The sequence below is a fragment of the Ursus maritimus genome, unplaced genomic scaffold (assembly GCF_017311325.1).
Source record: "Ursus maritimus isolate PB19 unplaced genomic scaffold, ASM1731132v1 scaffold_2, whole genome shotgun sequence".
NCBI classification, from domain to species: Eukaryota; Metazoa; Chordata; class Mammalia; order Carnivora; family Ursidae; genus Ursus; species Ursus maritimus.
This window is the reverse complement of record NW_024424452.1, coordinates 93157931-93181717: the sequence shown is the minus strand read 5'-3', so window position 1 is coordinate 93181717 and position 23787 is coordinate 93157931. Positions and strand designations below refer to the sequence as shown.

Here is a 23787-nt window from a genome sequence, read left to right as displayed (position 1 = left end):
CTTGGACTACAATTTGGTGGCAGAGTGTTTAATAGCTTATGGTTGGGGGAGGGGGTTAAAGTTAGAAGAAAGGTTATCTATGAAAATAAAGAGAGGTGAATAGTAGGGTTAAAGAAATGAAAACAAAGAATATCTGAAATAGCCCTTTTTGAGAAGGAGAAAATGAGCTGACTTTAAAAGACAGGATTGTGGGGCACCTGGGTGGCTCAGTCGGTTAAGCGTCTGCCTTTGGCTCAGGTCATGATCCCAGGGTTCTAGGATGGAGTCCCACAGTGGGTTCCCTGCTCAGTGGGGGTTCTGCTTCTCCTTCTCCCTCTGCCCCTGCTCACTCTCTCTTGCTCTCTCTCTCAAATAAATAAATAAAATCTTTTTAAAAAGACAGGATTGTCGGGAGATATGGCAAGTTATATTGAGCTGGTGCCAGTCAGTTGCTAGGGTGGCAGTTTGTCCAGTGGCTTGATTCTCTGGAGCCGGGCTCAGACCCAGGTACAAATTTATTAGAGTGGGTGTCACCTTGGTGTTTTCTCTCTTACTGGGTTACCAATTCATTACAATTTGCCCAACCAGTTATAGATTTTTGCACCTATTTCTCCACCTATAAAATGGAGAAACATGGGGCATGTTACTAGACAAAGAGAGCCCCTAACTCCAGGACTGTTTTTGATAATTCTCTTTCTCTCTCATATGGTTATGAGCCCCTTAAAGCTATGGACTATGCATTATGCAGCTCTGTGTTCCAAATATCTCAAAATTATGATGGGTAAATGTATGTGGAATAATGACAGAATGAATTTTAAAGTCTCTGGATTCATCAAATATAGTCTATGACTTCTTTGCTTCTTCAAACTAAGAAATGTGAAAAAACAGAAAAAACTTAAGAACTAGGGAAGACTTTTCTGGTTTATTAATAAAATGGGAAGAAAAAAAAAAAAGATAAGACTGAGTTAGTCTGAAAACCCAACAATTTAAGACCTTAAAAGACAGCTTTCACTTTATAAGAAAAGTAGTTAAATATGTAAAACATTTAGTTGGCAAAAACAATGTATGTATATTTATATTCCATTCTTTTCTACAGGAATTTGAAACAACTTTATGTGTGTGTTTGTAGAAAAAAAAATCCAATTACTTCAATACTTTTATGTAAAACAGTATTATCTACAGTGAGGTATTAAACCCCAAAGAGGGTATTCAGTGGTGGACTGGAAGTTCACAAAACTACAAGATAAATATGGCCTATCTTCCAGAAACAAGAGTGTTACAATGCATTTCTTCCAGGGAGGGTGGGGAAGGAGTAATCTGAGAGGTAGATTGGTGATGATAACTATTCTAGGGAAGCAAAGCATTAAGAGACTGTGATGGTTAATTTTATGTATTAACTTGACTGATCCATAAGATGTTCAGATATTTGGTCAAATATTATTTTGAGTGTTTCTTTGAAGGTGTTTTTGGATGACATTAACATTTAAATCCTTAGGTGAGTTAAACATATTGCTCTCTCTAATGTGGGTGGGCCTTGTCCAGTCAGTTGAAAATCTAATAGAACAAAAAGGCTGACCCTCCCCTGAGTAAGAGAAGCCTGTGTCAGCTAACCACCAACCAATCCAGACACAAGCTAGCCCTGCCAAGATCAGCCAAGAAACCCAGCTGAATCCAGCATAGATCAGCTGACCCTAACCAACACACACCCGTGAGTGAAAATAAATGCTTAGTGTTGTATCCCCCTGAGATGTTCTGGTTGTTATTATGCAGAAATAGCTGACTGATACACATTTATGCATGTCTGTGTTGGGTTGACAATATAATGTGTATTGCACTGGGTTAAAGCACCACGTTTCTCCTTCATCCCGTGTTATTTAATGAGGCTTAAAGGAACTTCATGTCTAGGAGTGGCTTCCTGAAGTATTAGAGAATTAAGGTAAACCCAGAGAAAATAGAGCTGAGAGATGAGAAATGAGATGTGTGCATGAGTGTATGGGAGAAAGAGAGAGAGACAGAGAGACTTAATAGCAATAAGGGTCCTATACCTACTGCAAGCCCCAAGAGCCAAAAATATGGCCCATGCTAAAGAGAATCACATTATTCTGATAACCAAACGTAATGAAATTAGATCAAGATGTAGCTAAGAGACCCTGTAGCCAGAGGGAAAGGGGGACAAAACATAGCACAGTTAGCAACAGTTACTTTTTTAAAAATCCTGTGTATAGCCAGTTGAGATTCTTCAGGAAACCTGTTTCTTTGTATTATTTCTAGGATTATTTTATTCTAAGTAAAGGACCATTGTATAGATTTCTGGTGCCATCTCCTTGGTCTCTTTCTCTTTCTTCAACTTTATTTCTAATCTATACATTTAATAATAATAATTAAAATCTGAATATTTACTATACGCCAGTGACTGGCGTGTGTGTGTGTGTGTGTGTGTGTGTGTGTGTGATTAATGTCTAAAAACCAAATTTATAGATGATTCTACACATATTTTTATTACAATCTCCAGTCTACACGAATATATATTAGGAACTCTTAATTTCATGAGCAGCAGTTTTTCTAAAACATTTTCAAGTTACTTTCTAGGATTATTGCCACAAATGGATTTAGTGTTAGTTTGTTTCCATTTCAGAGACTGGCATATCTAATCTTATGCCCAAATCTTCAGATTACCTCAGAATTTGGATCCTAGACTGACTCTAATGAATATGTTCTTTAAATGCCTTTTTCAACTTAAAAAAAAAATGATTTATGAATTCTATTTTGTAATTTATAAAACTGAGGGAAAGAAATGAGTTAGGAAAGGATACTATGTATTGGGGGCACAGTTAACTTGAAACTTGTCACTGTCTAGTCTTTTCCTTTTTTTAAATATAGCCAAGTAAATCATCACAAAATCGTATTTGTATGATCTAGAAATTGAGCAAAACTGTTTAAATCACCTTCCCAGTTTTAAAAGTCAGGATACGTGTTCAAATATGATTCTCCTAGGGCCCCTGGGTGGCTCAGTTGGTTAAGTGTCTGCCTTTGGCTCAGGTCATGATCCCGGGATCTTGGGATGAGTCCCGGGTGGGGCTCCTTGCTCAGCAGGGAGTCTGCTTCTCCCTCCCCCTCTGCCTGCTGCTCCCCCCAGCTTGTGCTCTGTCATAAAATAAATACAATCTTTAAAATAAATAAATAAAAGACAGGGAGATTTCATAGTCTCCTTTCATAAACAATTCCAGAATTTAAAAAAAAAAAAAAAACCAACTCTTCAAGAAAATGTCCTTTACTTTTAACTGCAGAATTCACTCACTAAACAAATATTGAGAATCACCTATACACAGGGATTGTACCCAATGCTTAGAATATAAATTAAGACACTGTTTCTGTTCCTTAAGCGAGATACTTTTTATCAGAGGTGCAAATGCCCACAGCTAAGTCATGTGTTAAGTAGGAAAGTTGGAATTCAAAAAGTTCTCAAAAGGTTTAGATAAGCTAAAACAAACCAGGTGAAATTAAATGACAATACATTTATATTCCTTTGCTTAGGAGGGGAGGGGTTAAAAAAAGAAAATTAAAAACCTGCTGGAGTCTAAATGGAGGCACAGGCTAAACAATAACAAATGTGAAAGACCCAGAGAATAGAGATGACTCCAGACTTAGTAACATGGGCAGTTGTTGCCAAGAAAGCTTATTTTAGGGGCGCCTGGGTAGCGCAGTGGTTAAGCATCTGCCTTCGGCTCAGGGCATGATCCCAGCGTTCTGGGTTCGAGCCCCACATCAGGCTCCTCCACTATGAGCCTGCTTCTTCCTCTCCCACTCCCCCTGCTTGTGTTCCCTCTCTCACTGGCTGTCTATCTCTGTCAAATAAATAAATAAAATCTTTAAAAAAAAAAAAAAGAAAGCTTATTTTATTTTATAAAATGATTTTATTTATTTATTTGAGAGAGAAAGAGAGCACAAGCTGGGGGGAGCAGCAGGCAGAGGGGGAGGGAGAAGCAGACTTTCCGATGAGCAGGGAGCTGGACCTGGAGCTGGATGGGGGGCTCCACCCCCACTCCACATGGGGTTCAAAGGTGGACTCAGTCGCAGGATGCTGGGATCATGACCTGAGCCAAAGTCAGATGTTTGACCAAGCCACCCAGGCACCCCTGTTCTTTTCAAATACTTAAATGACCAGTGTGACAGAGCTTGCTAGCTGCCTTTCAGTACTCATTTCCTCCTTCATCCTTAGCAATGGAACCTTGATTTTTAGTGGAGCACTTTGACATTTCCCAGTCTCCTTTGAAGTTAGTGGGCCATGTGACTAAGTTCTGAACCTCGATACATCAACATAAATGGTATGCTACACTTCCAGAAAATCTCCTTAAAGAGAAGGGCTGTGGCCTTCTGCCTTTCTTCCTCTAACTTGGAGCGTGGTCATGATGACTGGCATTCTAACCACCATCTTGGATCACAAGGGCAAAAGTGACACTCTAGGAACAGTGAAGAGCTAAAATAAAAGGAGCCTGGATCCCTGACACTTTCACTGCAGTTGTCATTTAGGCCAGGACTGCCTACTTCTGGATATCTTTTACATGAAAAATACATTTTCATTTTGTTTAAGACAGTTATTTGGGGTTTCTCTCAGATGTAGATGAACTTTGGGTACAAAAAAAAAAAAAAAGAAGAAAGAAGAAGAAAAAGAAGAGGTTTTCTAAGACTTAAACTTAAAAAATGAAATGATCTACTTTGTGTTGTAGTTTCCTATCTCTATTATCTGTTTTAAAGGAAGTTGGAAGACCAGTTTCAGAAATGGTAGCTATGGGGGACGGGCATTGCCAGACCTCTAAAATTATATGATCCCACCCCCACCCCACCTTGGGGATCAGTGGCTCTAAAAAAAACAAAACAAACAAAAACACGAAGCTCCTCACTGTTGTAAACATGTTTGGGCCTTCCCACCAGCCTGGGCTCAATGTTGCACAGCATCACTTTACTGTTTTGGAGTTAAACATCTGAGACAGACACTTTTAATGTAATAATGAAGGAGAACCAAAAAGCAAATCAATAAGCTTTTCAGCAAAATTGTTGTCATAAAGAAAATCATTATGAGCCTGGATGATATGAATAAAATAGGACATCTGTTAAGGTCCTTCCTGTGTGCCTAGCGTAGTGGTGAATTAAGGTGTAACCCACAATTCCTGCCCTGCTTAAATTTTTTTTCTTTTGTCAAACGAGAATAATACCCCTATAATCTTTCCATCTTTCCTCTTCCGTTCTACTTCTCAACTTCTAGTAGGTGGAACTTCTACATTATTTTTAAAATTATACTTATCTGTGTTTTGTCTATTGATTCTTTAAACATTTATTTCCTCAAAACAGTAATACGTACACATGGCAAAAGAGACCAACTGTGAATGGAATACATGACATAAAATCCCCCTTCCATCTCAGACAGTGACACCCCCTCCCCAGCAGTAAACAGTTTCTTCTATACTCTTTCAGAAACATTCTGTAGTTATTTATGTGTGTTAGAAAGGAAATACATACATACTGCTACGGTCTGGATGTTGGTTTTGTTCAATTCAGCAAACATTTATTAAACACCTACTACGTACACAGACTTAGATAAACTTTGTTCTCTCTTTTCCTTAACATAAAGTTCCAGCTGTATACATCCATCTGTTAATAGGGGAGAAATAACCACACTTGGTACTTCAACTTTTGAGATATTACATATATACATACTCTCGCCTCTAACTCTAGAGCTACATTGCTCTAAGATACTTAGTTCCATTTTTTCCTTTTCTTATCCATATGAGTACTTTTCTGGAGTAGGTTCATATTGTTGTTCCCCTTTCCTTAAAGGATTTCTTCACTTCTCAATCCACTGCAGTTCGGTTCTTTGGTCCATGATCCTAGTAAAAGTGGTCTTTCCAAGATCATTCATGTTCTCTTACTTGCCAAAGCATTGTACATACTGGTGTCTTATCTTTAATTTACTGACATCTCTGCTGTCCTGGAGATCCTTTCTCTTTAGATCTCTCCATACCTTTGGTTTCAGGAAGTTACACTCTCCTTAATTGTCTTCTTATTTCTTTCTCTATTTGTGCTCAGTCTCTTTTACGCATTTCTTTTCCTCTGTATGGCCCTTCAATGTTGGTGTTCATCTGCTTTTCATTCTCAGCTCATTATACTTCTAATTTTACATCCTCTTCTTGCGTGATCTACTTAGGTCTTATGACTTTAGTTAGCTACAATCAATTGGCAACAAAGCCCTCTCTGCACTCTTGATCTTAGTTATATATCCAAATGCATGCTGATATCTCCCTGTTGAAAACCCAACATATCTGGAAATAAATTCATTCTCCTTGTCCCTCAAATTGGTAGGTCATTATTCACCAACTCTGTGTTGACACAATCCACCCAGACAGTCAAGCCAAAATCCTGGCATCAGCTTAGACTCCTCCATTCCCTCTTCCTTTCCATATTCAATCAATCCCCAAATTTTGCTAATTTTGCCTCCTATTTATCTGCATCTGTCTCCAATTCTATTCTTGCTACCACTGCCATAACTTAAACCTCATAATTTCTTAACTAATTCTGAACAGTCTTCTAATTGATTTCTTTGCCACATTCAATTTCATCTAAAATAACCAATTTTTTTTTTTTTTAGATTTTATTTATTTATTTGACAGAGAGAGAGAGAGAGCCAGCGAGAGAGGGAACACAAGCAGGGGGAGTGGGAGAGGAAGAAGCAGGCTCCCAGAGGAGAAGCCTGATGTGGGGCTCAATCCCAGAACGCTGGGATCACGCCCTGAGCCGAAGGCAGATGCTTAACGACTGCGCTACCCAGGCGCCCCAAACCATGGTATTTTCTAAAAGCACTATTGCTTTACCTTTTACTTTTAGGTCCACAATCTATTTAGGGTTTTGTTTTGCTTTTGTTTTTAGTATGAGTACGAATCAAGGTTTTTTGTTTTCCACAGACATTCAGTTGATCCAGCAACATTTATTAAAGCATCCATTGTTTTCTCCACATTAGTACAGTGTCACCTTCACATAAATAAAATGTTCAAATGAGTTCTATTCAGTTCCATTGGTCTCCTTTCTAACACCCGATAGTATAAGTCCTCCAACTTTGTTCTTCCTCCAGATTGTCTTGACTCTTCTTGATCTTCTGAATTTCCATTTAAATTTCAGCTTGTCAAATGACACACACACAATCTGCTAGGATTCTAATAGGGATTAGACTAAATCTACTGATCAACTGGGGAGGCTGACATTGTTACAATATTGAATCTTCCAATCCATGAGCATACTGTATCTGACCAGTTACTTGGGTCTTCTCTGATTTCTTTGAATAACATAATTTTTAGTATAGAGTTCTTATAACCTTTCATTAAGATTTATTCCTAGGTGCCATGTGTTAGATGGTGCTCCCATATCAGGTCCTAATTCCTGGAACCTATAAATGTTACCCTATTTGGAAGAAGGGTCTTTGCAGATGTGATTAAGTTAAGGCTCTTGAGACAAGGAAATAATCCTAGATTATCCAGATGGATCCTATTGTTATCAGTGTCTTTATATAATAGAGGAAGAGGAAAATTCATCACACACAGAAGAGAAGGCAATGTGAAGATGGAGGTAGAGATTGGGGTGATGAGGCTTCAAACCAAGGAATGCTAACAGACACCAGAAACTGGAAAAGGCGGGAACAGATTCTCCCTAAAGCCTCTGTAGGGAGTGCAGCCCTGCTGACACCTTGATTTCAGACTTCTCCAGAAGTATGACAGGAGTTTGTTTTAAGCCACTGAATTTGTGGTAATTTGTTACAGCCGTCAGAAGCTAAAACATTAGGTATTCGATATTTTTGATGCATTCACATGTTATCATTTTTAAAAATTCACTTTCTAACTGTTTAGTTCTGGTATTTTAAAACTTAATTGATCTTTATATACTGACTGTATCCAGCAACTTGCTAAATTCATTACTAATACTAAAGGTTTATAGATTATAATTTTATATACAGACTATCATGCTTTCTCCAAATAACAAATTTATGTATTTCTTTCCAATCCTTATACATTTTGGAGGCACCTGGGTGGCTCAGCCAAGTAAGTGTCTGCCTTCAGCTCAAGTCGTGATCTCGGGGTCCTGAGATCAAGCACAGAGTCAGGTTCCCTGCTCAGCAAGGAGTCTGCTTCTCTCTCTCTCCCTCTGCCCTCCCCCAACTCATGCTCTCTCTCTCTTGCTCTAATAAAAACAAAACAAAACAAAAAATCTTTATACATTTTATTCCTTGCCTTTTTGTCACTGGGATGTCCAGTACAATAGTGAAGTATTTCCTCTTATATCATTTGATTTTAGAACTATGAGATGTATTCCAAATTTAAACTACAATGAAAATAGGAAAAGTTTAATACAGTAAAAAAGCAAACAAACAAAATAACAAATATTGTTCTAGTTAACAAATCCAGAGACCTTTTCTCAAACCTGTCTCATGACTCTGCATCACTGGACATTATTTATTAACCCTTTCTTAAAGCTTTCTTCTTCCTTTTTTTTTTTTTTCTTAAAGATTTTATTTATTCATTTGACAGAGATAGAGACAGCCAGCGAGAGAGGGAACACAACCAAGGGGAGTGGGAGAGGAAGAAGCAGGCTTCCAGCGGAGAACCTGATGTGGGGCTCGATCCCAGAACGCCGGGATCACGCCCTGAGCTGAAGGCAGACGCTTAATGACTGAGCCGCCCAGGCACCCCGAGCATTCTTCTTCCTTGACCAGATTCTTTTCCTCTAACCCCTTATAGACATCCCCAAGATTTTCTTCTTAGGTTTTCCCTTTTTTTTTTTAATACTGTTCTTATTAACTGTTGGGAAATCATTTTAAGGCCTATTCTTCAGAACCAGGCCAGCTTCAGATGTTTTCTTTCACAAAAAAAAGATCCCATCCCTGAGGTTCTTCTCCCAAGAGTAGAATGCATTCTTCCTTGTTCTGTCCTCTTCGTTGTACTCAAGAAAAGTGTGGAATCTTCCTTAAGGGTTTTACTAATCATTAGAAATGTTACAAAAGTCCCCAAATCTTCGCAATGTTTTAATCCCTGATCTTTATGCAGGAATTCCTTTCAGTAGAAAAGATGGTGGAAAGTGTTGCAAAGTTGGGAAGTTAGAAAGCATGCTGGCCCAAAGGACTCAGAGCAACATTTATCTTTCGTGAATTCACTTAGTTCAGGGTCTGGCCTTTGCATTATAGGACCAGAGATGCTGAATCATGCTTATTAGAAGCTTGTGTGTGAAAATGAAAATACCAATGTATTAATCTACAATCAAAAATGTATCTGTCATAGGAAATGGCTATTTGTTTCATTTGCCCAGGATATTCTCTCATTGCACAAAAACTATATGGGAATTAAAATAATATTCAGAACTATATTTGTTGAGAGAAAGAAAAGAATAAAAGGTTTAGTTGTATGATCTAATGGAATCATATCAAGCTTCGATAGATCAAACTACATCCACTATCAGAACAAGATAGGTTTTGTACCTGCTCAGGAGACTTTCCCCTTTAGACAGGAATCTTGCCAAATATTTACTTCCCAGGTTTTTTTTTTTTTTTTCTCAATCAATTCCTGATCCAGACATTCCTGCTTTAGGTATGTTACTGCTTTCAGTGAAGTCTTGCTCTGGCCAGAGAGGCTTATTTCTGCTTTGATCCACTCCGCATTGACCTATAATAGAATTCATACAGGACAATCTTTAAGTGTTCGGAGAATACCTTATCTATGGACCACAAATACTGTTTTGCATTCATTTGCATACTAGATGTTCACAGGAAGTCCTTAATTCTTGTTGCTGAGCAAAAACAATAAATAAATAATAAAGAAAATCATAAATAGCTCCCAATGCCAGGCAGGCTGGCACAAAGCAGACATCCTCAAATCTGGTGAACGAAATAGGCAGTTCCCTATTCCTTCTGTCTACTGCAATTCAGAAAAGCATTACAGAGCACAGAGCCCGCCAGGCTGGAAATCCTGCCAGAATGCAGCTCTTGCCTCACCTCTACTCGGGGACTCCGCCCTCCCTACAGCTCTGCTCCAAGCCCTGACCACGGGTCAGCGCCGACTGAGTAAGCACCACTGGACAAGGCCCCGATCGTAATTTTATTTCACCACTGACAACACCCACTTCCTAACTAACGTAACAGTAAAGGCGAAAAATGGATAAAAATAAAGAAAAGGTGAGAAAACGGGGGAAAGGTTTTTAACAAAACACCTTTTAGCAAAATACAGCTGCATTGCTCAGCACTGGAAACTCATCTCGGCACCCTCAAACCCTCTAGGGAGTCAGGCCCCAGTTCTGGGATTCAGACACCCAAACCGCAGCGTCCAGATAATCATGACCGCGTCTGCTACTCTGGCCCGCCGACCCTGGAACTCGAAGGGCTCCCCGTCACACAGTCCGACTGCCCCGCGGCACCGCGGGCAAGCGCGCGACACCAGCTCGACGCCGGCGGAGGAGCCGCGAAACCGAACAGTCGAACCGCCGCAGGATCTCAAGGCGGGCCGTGTTCCCGCCGAGACCCGCCCGGCCGCCCCGACCCGCAACCCCTTCCGAGAGAGGGGGGCCGCTCCCCTGACTCCAGCGCCTCGGGTCGCGCCGGCCCTTTCTCAGGCTGGGCGCGTTCCTTCCGCCCTGAGAGGGCAAAGAGTCCCACGCCCTCGTGTTCGCCTCCGCCCGCGCGCCCGAGCGCCCCCTAGGAAGGAAGCCGGAGAGGCGGTCGCGCTTCTACGGAGATTTTATTAGCTCGGTTGGGGTTGCCCAGGCTGCCAGCGAGCGGGGCTTCCCCGCCCCTCCCCCTCTTCCCCTCCGCCTCCCCCCCCTCGCCCCTCCCCGCCCGGCGGCCGGAACCTCCCTGCGGGGCGGAGTGATACCGGCGGCGGCGTAGAGCGCGGCGCGGCCGACAGGGGCGCCCGGGACTGCGCCGGGCGGGCGGAGGGAGGAGGGGAGAGAGGCGGGGCCGGGGCGGGTTGTTGTGAGGCGACTGCGCTACTGCCGGACCGGGGCGGTTATGGCGGCTCCATATTAACACCCTCCTCCTCCTCCTACTCCGCCGCCGCCGTCTCCTCCTCCTCCTCCTCTCCCTCCCGCCCGCACTCGTAAGCCATCTCCCCCTTCACCCTGACGCCTACCGCTTTCCCTCACCTTTCCCCCTCCCCTCTTCTACCATGCCCGGCATGATGGAGAAAGGGCCCGAGTTACTGGGGAAGAACCGATCGGCCAACGGCAGCGCCAAGAGCCCGGCGGGCGGCGGCGGCGGCGGCGCCTCGTCCACCAACGGCGGGCTGCACTACTCCGAGCCCGAGAGCGGCTGCAGCAGCGACGACGAGCACGGTGGTAGCCTCGAACTCCTCCCCGCCAGCCCGCCTGCCCCCCTCCCTCCTCCCCTCCCCCAGCCCCCTCCCCTCGCCGCGCTCCCGCCCTCCCCTCGGAGCCCGGGCGCTGCGGTAGCCTCGAACTCCCGGTGCAGTGCAGCAGCACCCCCCGCGACCCCCGTCCCTCCGCCCTCGACCAATCCTCCGCCCTCGCCCCCCCCCTCGCTCCCCGCCCCCATCCGCTGCCATCTCCCGGAGTGCCCGGAGTTAATATCTTCCCATCCACCCGCCGCTTCTTTCCTCCCTCCAGCAATTTTTATATTTTATTAAGTGTTTCTTCCTTTTTCTTTTTTTCTTCTCTTTCTTTTCTTTTTTTTCTTTTTTCTTTTTCTTTTTTTTTCTTTTTGGCATTGCTTTGCAGATGTTGGGATGAGAGTCGGAGCTGAATACCAAGCTCGGATCCCTGAATTTGATCCAGGTAGATATATTTGCTTAAGCAAAATCCTGTCTCCCCTTTTTCGGGAATGGTTTAGGGTGGAAGGGGTAGAGGGGCGGCCGGGGTAGGGGTCCGGGTGTGCTGTTGGGAGGGGATGCGGGGCTGGGATGGGCAGGCATCTGGCGGGGAGGATGTCAGGCTTGGCAGGGCTGTGACACAGGGCGTGTGGGCAGATGTGTGCATTGCAAGGTTAACATGGTTCCTTCGGAGGCCACTTGCCCGCTGGTGGCATCGCCTTTCTGTCCCCATGAGCCCGGGGCGAGGTCGGGGAGAGCAGAGGGAGGCGGCCCTCGGCGGATTCGGGGGTCCGAGGCTGGGGAAGGAGCGGCTGCTGGGCCGAGGGCTGGAGGAGAGGGCGTGCGGGCTGCGTGTGGAAGAACCATGCAAATGTCAATTTGCCACACCGTCGGCCCCCGGGAGCGGAGGGCCGCGCTCCGCAAGGGCGGCGGATGCCGGGGCTGCTGTCATCGGCCGAAGCCGAGGGCGAGCCCTGGCCGACCCGCGCGCACACGGGATTTTCTTTTTTCTTTCTTTTTAGCTAGGTGGTGTAGCTTTGGTCGCGACAGCTCTGCGGACTGTAGGAGCCGCGGAGAGAAAGGGATGGGGGAAGGGGGTGGGGAGAAGCCAGAGGCACACCTCGCCCTCCAGCCAGCCCTAGGAAGTCAGACCACAGGACAGTGGCTGCAGCTGCCAAGGAGACATTTTCTCCCCGAGCAGCCAGGTTCCAGCGTCCTCTGCCAACCCAGCTTGCGGGCTCCCTGTCTACTTTTCTCCAAACAGGCTCTCTGGCGGTCACGGGATTTCAGCCTGGACGGGGATTGGGCGAGAGTTCCGCATATGGAGGCGCCCTTGCTGGAGCCTCCCGGAGTGGAGCGTGTTTCCTTCTCCCCACCCCAGACCCTCTTCAGTTCAGTCTTTGGGCAGACTTTGAAGGAGCTCTTTTTTTTCCTTTCTCCCTTACAGTTGGCCAGTTTTTTGCCCATTGCCCACTCATAATAACATTGTGTCGGACTTTTGAATTCTGTATTAGATATTAATAACGGCTTTCTTGTGGGTTTTTTTTTTTTTTGAGGGGTGAGGGATAGCTTCTTTACTTCATTATAGGGTATAGATGGGTATTATCATCCATCCCCTGCCCATTACAACAATGCAAAATAAAGAGTTTTAGGTGGCATCTCCTGTCCCGAGGGGGAGGGTAAAATAATGAATGTTAAAAGGATTGTCAGTGCAGTCTGTTTTTCAGTAGGTAAAAGCAATGATACGAATACTCGTTAGATGTGGGTGTCCTTATAAATGACATAGCTGTTAATACATTTTATTCAAAAACTATCAGGTGTGTGTACTGGTGGTCTTCAAATAATTTTAAATGTTCTGTGAAACTAATTTTGTTTATTGATGCAGCTAGTAGGTGAATAACACTTTCACATTACTATGTTGCCTCAGGTATTAACTTGATACTTGGAAAAAGCATGCTTTGGCTTAAGATAGACTGAATTCAGTTCCCAGCTATTTTATTTTTGTGCTCTGAGCAAGTCAGTGACCTTCTCTGATCCTTAGTTTCCCTAGCTGTAAAATGGAAAAAAAAAAAAATGTTTCATGGAATTCTTATCAGGAATACATGATTGGGCATATGGCAGTTATTCAGTAAAGATCAAATTTCATAATTAAGAAGAATGATTCTGCATACATTTGTACCTTTGTGATTTTGGGCATTCACTGGTACTCTGCTTTTGTGGGAAATGATAAACTGATTTACAAATTAGTTATTTGTAACTACTTATTAGTTACAATTAGTAAATTAGTAAATAATTAGCTATTAGTTATTTCATAAGTTAATAAACATATCTTTTTGTTCCATTTGGTAGGTTTATATTTTATAGACAACTGTATGCAGGTTGATTAGGAAGTCCTGTGTCTAAAAACCAGACTTCTTGCTGAAACAAATTTATATATGCCATGATCTAGATCACTGTAAAGGTTTTTATGTTTTGTTTTGTTTGTTTTGGTTTTCATTTCATGATAGATTGGAATATATTTCAAAATTTGAAAAATAATTCATTAAAAGTGCAGAATGCTTCAGGTAGTTTCATATAGCCAGTTTGAGTTATCCAGTTTACTTGATCATCATTTTTTTAATTATTATTTTGAACCTAAGCAGAATATTTGTGGGGAAAAAATCACTGAATTATTATATTTTTTAAAGTCATTTTCAAGTTATTTATTTAGATTATAATTGATACTCTTTATTAGGATAGGAATATATGTCACATTTTAAAAATTCATCTATAAATTTTCTCCCTAATAATCTGCAGAAGAATACTGAATCCTAGGACACAAGTAAAACCAGTTATCACTTAAACCTGAATAGGCTTTCCTATAGCCATCATAAGCAAATCTTGTCAAGCAAATGTAGATTATCAGTTGTTAGACACTTTTTAAAAGTAAATATTGAACCTCTATGCTTTTCAACATAGTGCCATTGCTCTCTTTTATTCTAAGTGTTGTGCTGTTGTGTGAAGTTTCTACTTCACATCAATTCAATATAATTTGGTAAGAAATTAAACATATTTCCTTGGGAAAGATAAAAGGAAAAGAGATATTTATTAATGATGGAAATTGAGAAATGGTCAGTTCCTCTTTCTCCTTTTCTTTTTCTCATACATTTATCTTTAGTCTCGTAAACCATTCAGTCTACCTTCATGGAGATTATTCACCTGTAACCAACTTATTTGGAAGTACAATTTCTTAGGTACCAAGATTATTATGATCAGAATATAGGAAAATTAAAGAGGATTTGTGTGTGTAGGACATTTTTAATAGTGATGATAGAAATCAAGCAGAGAATGACTTACTAAAATAAGTATTTTAGAAAGTATGAAAAGAATTGTGATTTAAATTGGAATTACTGAATATAAGTTTAGGAACAGTTTATGTTAACACCATTGATGAGAATGCCTTTATAAAAATTTACTAACTGGGTTTGATTATTTTCTTAGGTGCCTTTTTCTTCTTCAGATTTTTCACTTCCCGACTTTATTTAGTGCCTCCTGACTATTTGTATATCAAGGAAGGAGCAGTTTCGTGTGGTGATTGAGTCTCACCTCTTCCCATATGCCTTTTAGCTACGGGTGTAGTGACCTTGACGAACTACCTGATGTATCCATGCCTTTATTTTCTCATTTGTGACAGGGAGATGATGTTAACTATATCATAAGATTAGGTGAAAATTAAAGTCTATAAAGCAATGGTCTTCAAAATGTTTTGCTTGTATATTCATAAAAGAATTTTCAAAAAAATTTTCTCGCATATTTTTGACATCTATCACTTGTTGCTGTGTTTAAGTAGTTGAAAAGCATAATCTCCAGTGTATTGAAAATATTAGCACTCTGAAATAAAGCCATTATTCCTTATTTTAAATGCATCCAGTTAAATATAAGTACTACAGTAATATGATAGTATCTATTTTATAAAAAGTGTGAATAGGCAAATAGTCTGAAAGTTTACATTTTTCCTTTTTATCTTTGAAATCATTTCCATGCATTTTCCCCCGCGGAATTTTATATTTTTGTGCTTGAAAGTGCTTTATTGATCACCTATCCAGTTTCTCTACCACTGTAATATGTATTCTTGTGAACATAAGGCTCTAAGTGTTAAGTCTCTTGTGGTTTGAGTTATTACAATTAACTTATAATTGATTGAAATTGTAATAGCTATGATGCCTTCAGTAAAGGAGAGCCTTGCTGACACCCTTTGTTTGACAATGTCGAGGTCTTAAAATTTTAGGCAATGTTCTCTTGTCGGATGTGGGATGGGGTAAGAGAACTGCCTCTTTCTTTTTTTTTTTTTGTAAGACAGAGGAGGGCATTTGTGAAGGAGGTTAGAATTAGAATGAGCATATACATTTAAGCTGCAGGTGAATTCTCAGGCAGATTGTCTTGGGAAAGAGCACACGGGGAAGCTAACGTTTCTGAAAATTGATTCCCATAAAACTTACCTATGCTTACATACCCTTTGGAAAGTTGTTATTTATCCCAGTTTGAAGGTAGTGAATTATATATGTAAGTGAGAGCCGAGTTCATAAATAGGAGAATTTTTAAAAAAATATTTGGTGTGTCATAATATTCTCAGTACTTAAATTATTTATATAGAATATTTGTCCTATGATTTTCATCAAAATCCTTATTCTAAATGTCTTAAACTAAGAAGAAGTAGATTTTTATTTTTGTACGTATTTTGAAAATTGCTCTTCATGTAAAAATCCTAGCTTATCAAAATTATACTTTTGTTTTTCAGTTGTTGTTTTTCCCCAATTGGTCTCATAAATGTACTTTACCAACTGCAGTTATTAAACTTTTAAGTGTTTCATTTCATACTTTAAAAAATTGTTTAATTTTGTTTTCAGAACTGTCATGCTACTATATAGTCTTTTAAAATGATGGTAGCTTGCTATCTAGGATTTGGTTTGTTTTTTTAATCTGTTTGGAAGATAGAATACTTCTAAACTGGATTATTTTGTTGGTGAGGCAAGCTTGATTTTCAGTATTACTTCTTTTTTTTTAAGATTTTATTTATTTATTTGTCAGAGAGAGCGCACAGCAGGGGGCCAAAAAGGGAGAAGCAGGCTCCCTGCTGATGTGGGACTTGACCCCAGGACCCTGGGATCATGACCTGAGCCAAAAGCAGAGGCTTAAGCAGCTGAGCCACCCAGGCATTCCTTCAGTATTATTTCTGAGTATCAGATAGTTTTGAGATATAATGTTAAATATTGTTACACATAAAAGCAAAATAAATACTGAGTTTATGTCCTTTAGATATTTTTTCAACTTTTATAATGGAAAGGATAAAACTTTATTGGATGCAAAGCATCCTGAGGGGTACATTGATTTAATAATACAAGTTACTTTCTCTTTTTATAGGAGAGAAGTCAGGTCTGAGTTGTTAGAGAAACAAAAGGGTCATTTCAACTATCCAATCTCATTTTCAAGGGATTAGTGAGAGAAGGCATCAGCTGTTTGTGTTAGAGCCCCATGAGGTTTTATTCATTTGTGTTATTATTTGATAAGATGACAAGTCTTTTCAGAGTAGAGATAAAAGGGAACAAGAATGGCTTTCAGTGAGCATATACTAGTAATAATAATGTGTAGGTAATGCTTACTGTATGCCAGGTACTTTGCATACATTCATTTAAATTTTTTTTTTTTTTTTTTAAAGATTTTATTCATTCATTCGACAGAGAGACAGCCAGCGAGAGAGGGAACACAGTCAGGGGGAGTGGGAGAGGAAGAAGCAGGCTCATAGCGGAAGAGCCTGATGTGGGGCTCGATCCCATAACGCCGGGATCACGCCCTGAGCCGAAGGCAGACGCTCAACCGCTGTGCCACTCAGGCGCCCCCATTCATTTAATTTTTTAATACTGTGAAGTACTCTCATCATCCCTTTTTTTTTAAGATTTATTTAATTTTAGAGAGCGTGCAAGTGGGGGTGGGGGGGAGGGAACAGAGGGAAAGGGAGAGAGAGAATCCTCAAGCAGACTCCCCACTGAGTGGGAAGCCCAGTGTGGGGGCTCAGTATGGGGCCTGGATCCCAGGATCCTGAGATCCTTACCTGAGCTGAAATCCATAGTCAGCCACTTAACCGACTAAGCCACCGGGGCACCCCTCATCATCCATGTTTTTAAAGAATTAAACTGAGGCATGGACAACATAGGTAAATTTCCCTAAGATGGCAAAGCTAGGGAATGGCAGTGCTTGGATTCGAATTAGTCTAGCTTTATAATGGTTACACTCTTAACCATTATATTAAAATATTTCATTTCCTGTGAGCATCAGTCATCTCTTGGGCCTAGTTGACACATACGTGATTGAAAATGGTAAGAGTTTAGTTCAAGGTTAGGAAGAGAACATTGTGGGGGTGCCTGGGTGGCTCAGTTAAGCATCTGCCTTCAGCTCAGGTCATGATCCTGGGGTCCTGGGATTGAGCCTCGCTTGGGGCTTCCTGCTCAGCGGGGAATCTGCTGCTCCCTCACCCCGCCTCCCACTCATGTTCTCTCTCGCTGTCTTTCTCTCCCTCAAATAAATAAATGTTAAAAAAAAAAAAAAAGGAACATTGTGAAATGCCTAATTAGGCATTCTCTGCTACCAGACACAATTACTCTCCCTATTAGCACCCCCCACCCCCATATTAGAAGAGCTGTTAGTCCCCACAGCTTGGATGTCAATTTTTGTCAGATCAAGCCCTTAATTGTAGTCCTAAGAATTTTTTTGGAAAACTTAACTGTTACTCTTCATGGGGGAAAATACAAGAAATAGTTTATATCTGTGTAAGAAGAGACATTTTGTGAAGGTATTAAGATTTTCTGTAATGCAAGAATCAGATGCAGGAAATATGTTTAAATATTAAGCATGGTACGCTCTTAAGACTTGAGACTTAATGGAAACCTTTCTTTGTTGCAATCCTTACTCTATTAAGTAGGATTTAAATTATCTTATTGTTGGGGCGCCTGGGTGGCACAGCAGTTGAGCGTCTGCCTTCGGCTGAGGGCGTGATCCCAGCGTTATGGGATCGAGCCCCACATCAGGCTCTTCCGCTATGGGCCTGCTTCTTCCTCTCCCACTCCCCCTGCTTGTGTTCCCTCTCTCACTGGCTGTCTCTATCTCTGTCAAATAAATAAATAAAATCTTTAAAAAAAAATAAATTATCTTATTGTTATAATCCATTGTGAAAAAGAATCATTCCATGTTGATTTGAAGATTAGAATACTCACTAGGAATAGCATTAGATAAAGACTTCTGACCAACTTGAATATGTCTTTATTTCCATTGAGTGGCTGCCAATTTTGCTTTTGTGTTTATATTTTATGTGGTTAGAAATTTAATATATATTTTTTTGAAGTTTTTAAAAAAACTTGAAATTTGTTTTCATTGAATATAAATTTTAGATAATGTACTTCTACTTTGTGTTTTCTTAAACTTTCAGCTTTTTGCCATCTTTATTAAAGATACGACAAAATGCTGTAGGTTTTGCTTTAGATTCATTTTGTAAATACGATTTTTCTAATACTTTGGTACTATTTTCTCATTTCTCTTTTCTCCATCCTTAATTTTTCCTTATAGTAAAACACATACAATTTTTAAACAATTTTAGCTTCATATTTTCACTAACAATGTATCATTTTCTATAATTTGTTGATTGAATATGCAGTAGTGATGTGTAATGATTGTCCAAAAATTAAAAACTACGGAACTATATTAGGTTGTTCCTGGATAGATAACTTCTCTAGATTGAGATTATACTAGTAGTTCCTTTACCCCTGGAAGTGAATGTTCTTTATCCCAAATATCTTATAACTTTATGAATGATTACAGTTTAACCACAGAATTCTGTTAATGTTTTATGTGAATAATTTTTGAAATTCTTGCCATTTGTTGGCGGCTATCAATACCTCATAAAAGTCAATTATGATATGGTCATAGACAAGTCTTAAAGTAAGTAGGTGGCAACAATGCTTCATTTCTTGATAGTTTTAATTAACTTGAATGCACCTAGGAATTAGAAAGAAGCCAGAAAGAGACCACCGAGTAATTAAAAGACAGAACCCACGGGCACGTACTTGGCACTGGGACAGCTGTGTCAGGCTTTCATTCATTCTATCCTTAATGTAGTTTTAATAGAGCTTGATTTTTCTGACTTTTTATATTATAACAGATTAGAAATAAGCAACCGTAATAGTGTGCTTCTACATTAGAGGTCGACTCTGATTACTTTAAGAAAAACAGCATTATTAACTTCTACATTTTTTGACTTTTGTTTTTGACCTCTTACACAGAGCACATAATTTTATAAATATAAACTGTAATAAATGAAATTAATGCTAAAGGAATAGTTGGCAGACTCACAAGGAATAAGAGTAAATAAAAACCAGATACAAGTATTTTTAAATGATGGTAATCTTGGCCCATTTAGATATGGGGCAAAACAGAAATAACTTATCACCTGAGGTATTCTCTAATTTTAAAAGACAAAATTTTTATTGCCTCCCAAATAGTGTTTAGAAGGTTAAGGTTTATTACCTGTCAAGAAGTAGGGCTATATAGTGTATTTAAGACAGTCTTTCTTTTTCATAAAAGGGGTTAATTTCAGTCATTGTGAAATTTTCTTCAATTCCATAAATGAAATACTTAACTGTATTTAATGTAAATCTGCTTTTCTTCTCTGTTTCCTCGTATTTTGTTCCTTTATCCTCTTGCAGGTACTGTACAAAAATAGAAATAAAGCTTACTTTGTTTATACTTACTTTAAATGTACATAAAATCCATCATATTCAAAGTAATGAATTTTTTCCCCAGGTGCTACAAAGTACACAGATAAAGACAATGGAGGAATGCTTGTGTGGTCTCCGTATCACAGTATCCCAGATGCCAAATGTAAGTCTTCTGAAATTGAATGTTTATGTCAATAGGGATCTATCAACCAATTGAAAATGCAACTTATATTTGTTTTGGGTCACTTGGATTCTCATAAGAAAACAGTTTGTCTTTGTTTTGTTTTGTTTTTTGATGGAGGTTGTTATATTAGAATGTTTTTCCTTTTGAAAGATAGTGGGTTGATCATTCCAATTTGTGTCAGGCCCAGAAGACTGAAAATACCTAGGATCTGATGGCATTGCTGCTTAAATCCTCAAGCAGGGGAGGGAGTTACTATGTAGACATCTGCACAGGCTTTTCCTCAGTATATGGAGCTGTAAAGAAATGCCTTCAAACTTCAGAGAGCCCACTATCATTACCATTTTAAAGAGGAAAGGGGAAGGAACTGACTTCAGCAGCCATCAATCAGGTCATCTTTGAGCTCCCCATTTCTGGACGGAGACCTTCTGGATCATTGACCATGCACTTCTTGAATCATGGTGTGGCTTTAGACTTCAATGTGATGTAGCGGACCTGATCCTTTGCGGCACATCAGATATAGGAAACGTGCAGGTAACAAAACTAAGATCCCCACCCCTCCATTTAGTTATCATTGAATTTGTTAAAACAGACAAAAAACCACTGCACAGCTGTTCTTGCAGCTGTAAAATAAGCTTGTCTTTTAAAAATATTTACTAAATTTTAAAGATGTCCCGTAATGGTTTATTTAGTCCCATGAAAATTAACGATGTCCTGTATATCATGTGCGTAGTAAGTCTCAGCATACTTATTGATGCAATAAGAGAACTAAAAATTGAAAATTGAGTATTATGCTGCATACCTGATAATTCTTCCTATTTGACAGTTTTGGAATACCAGCAAAAAGTCTAGCTGGTAATCTAGGAATTACATGCCCTTGAGGCATTCTTAACAGAAAACACAAAATTGTACATTTGGCCTGGGACTGTATACTAAGAAACCTGAGGGAGATTATCAGGTTTCTCTGGTTCAGTTCTCATTACAGGCAAAGGTTTTCATTCATAAACTGAGCATCAGGGTATCACTGGCTTTTGCTGTCCTAGCACTGTTTTGTACAATGGTGCATTTCTTAACAAGGTGGAAAACAAAATTCAGAAAGCCAGCATATCCTGATTGTGTGGTGTCCATGAAAAATATCCTAGACCGAAGATCTCAGGCAGTGGTTTTCAACCCTGGCTGTGCGTTGGAATCACTTGGGGGAACTTTTTTTTTTTTTTTTTAAGATTTTATTTATTTATTTGACAGAGAGAGAGACAGCCAGCGAGAGAGGGAACACAAGCAGGGGGAGTGGGAGAAGAAGAAGCAGGCTCCCAGCAGAGCAGAGAGCCTGATGCGGGGCTTGATCGCAGGACCCTGGGATCATGCCCTGAGCTGAAGGCAGATGCTTAACGACTGAGCCACCCAGGCGCCCCCCTTGGGGGAACTTATAAAAGGTGGTACTGATGTCTGGTCTCTATCACAAACCAATTAAATCAGAATCTTTAGGGGTGGATTCTGGACTTACTTTTTATTTTTTATTTTATTTATTTATTTATTTTTTAAGATTCTATTTTTAAATAATGTATATACTCTACATGGGGCTTGAACTCATGACCCGAGATCAAGGGTTGCACTGTCTTCCAATGGAGCCATCCAGGTGCTCCTGAACTTACTTTTATAAAGCTCCCCCACTGAATCTGATGCGTAACCAAGGTTGGAAACCACAGATTGGCTGGTATTGTTTAGCCTTCTATTTATAGGACTGTAAGACATTTTTGTTAAAGTTTAACAGCATATATTTAGACCTGTCTTGTGTTTAAGTGCTATGTATTTAAGTTCTAAACAAAATACAGTATTTGGACTTTCTGCAAAAGTTTACAGTCTTAGGGAACTATAATAGCATCCATAAAAAATAGTTGTTATTCTAATAGCATTATTGTTACAGTATCATTTTTATATATTAAATTATCTTATATTGACTAATAATAATAGCAAACTCATATAAAGTGCCTTAAATGTGCCAGGTGTTATTCTAAACACTCGATATATGTTAGCTCATTTAATCCCAGGAAGAAGGTACTGTTTTAGAGTGAGGAAAGTAAGGTACAAAAAGGAAGAGTTAATTGCTTATAGTGAAAAAACTAGCAATAAGGCTGAGAACCAAGCCCTGGTAGACTAGCTGTTCTGGGATCAGAATTCTTAACCTCTGCTTCTCCAAATATGCTTAAAGAGAATTTTATTTCATATTTCATATAATATACATACACACACACACACTGTTTGATCCTTAAAAAAGGATCAAACAGGAGTGACTGTGGATTTCACATAAAACAGTCCTGCTGACTGAAATGGCAGACATCTCAGCAGTGAGGCCTTGAAATAGCTGGTACCTCATCATTGAAGCTGTGCTTATCTAAGTAATTCTATTGGCTTGATTACATATGGAAGATGAATGAAAATGGAATATTCAGACATCTTCTGTATAGCTTGCAGGAAGAGCTGAAGAAAATTTAGGGCTACCAAAGCATGAACATGTTATTACGTATAGCTGGCAAAACCATACATAGACAAACCATCCTTTGTACAGCAGTGAAAAGTGGGAAGGTAGAGGCTTTGGGCCAACTCTTACTATGACATGGGGCTGAAACAGCTAAGTCCCTTCAAATAAAGACTGAAACAAAAATGAAGAAATTATCTAATATTTTACACTGTAATTAGGTTCTATTGGCTATATACAGATTGCTCTTTTTTGTATATGAAAATAATTATATAATGTCATTGAATTTAATAAATATATGCTATACAATCTTACAGATAAATCATACTAAGTAAAATTTTAAATCAAGGAAGCTTCTGATCCTGTTCATAGAAGTCTTTTTTTGTAACATTTATGGAAGAGGACTTTTCCCTGGAAAAAGCCCTGGAATATAATATTTTCATTTTGCTTTGTTTAAAAAAAAAAAAGTACACCTAAGCACACAAAGTAAATAAGAATAATTAATTATATAACATTGTTTCATTGCAGTGGATGAATATATTGCAATTGCAAAGGAGAAACATGGCTACAATGTGGAACAGGTATGTAGAGTAACATTTTAATATTAAAGCTTTCCTCAATCTTTACCAAATCCAAAGGACATCTCTTGGTTGTTTCTATCCTAAGAAAGTGCAGTTCAACCAATTTTATAGGTACCACAAAAGTCCTAGCAAAGTCTGACCTTTCAGAATTATGGATTTTGCTTTTATAAACATTGTTCATCTCAAGGGCTTGAACATTTCTCTCAATACCTCTATTTCTTACTCTGCTTTGAGTTCTGAAAGCTTTTAGATTATTCTGGCAAACGCTTACCAAAAGGAATTTTTTTTTTTTTTTAGTATAAGTAATTCTCTGTGACCTTTTAACCTGAAAGACTTAGAGGTTAAACTTTTTATTTAAAGAAATATTTGACTTCCCAATTTTGAATGAAACAATTTATGAAGGGCCTTTTTTAAATTTAATTTTAAAATTTATTTTGGGGGGCTTTTTTTTTATTAGATAACTTTAAAAGGA

General features: G+C 39.5%; 1 protein-coding gene across 4 annotated transcripts in view; it reads left to right on the top strand.

The window, feature by feature from the left end:
• The first annotated feature begins 10970 nt into the window (after positions 1–10970).
• The window catches only part of RCOR3 (REST corepressor 3), a 53190-nt gene continuing 40373 nt past the window's right edge, over positions 10971–23787 (top strand). For 2 of the 4 annotated variants that reach the window (XM_040636376.1, XM_040636375.1), the window contains exons 1-4: positions 10971–11340; positions 11743–11799; positions 20163–20240; positions 23263–23315. In XM_040636376.1, coding sequence (XP_040492310.1) covers positions 11175–11340; positions 11743–11799; positions 20163–20240; positions 23263–23315 — 354 coding nt within the window. In that variant the 5' untranslated portion in view covers positions 10971–11174. Of the gene's footprint in view, positions 11344–11742; positions 11800–20162; positions 20241–20442; positions 20793–23262; positions 23316–23787 lie in introns of those variants that run through there. The other 2 variants (XM_040636374.1, XM_008701181.2) reach the window with 2 other exon arrangements.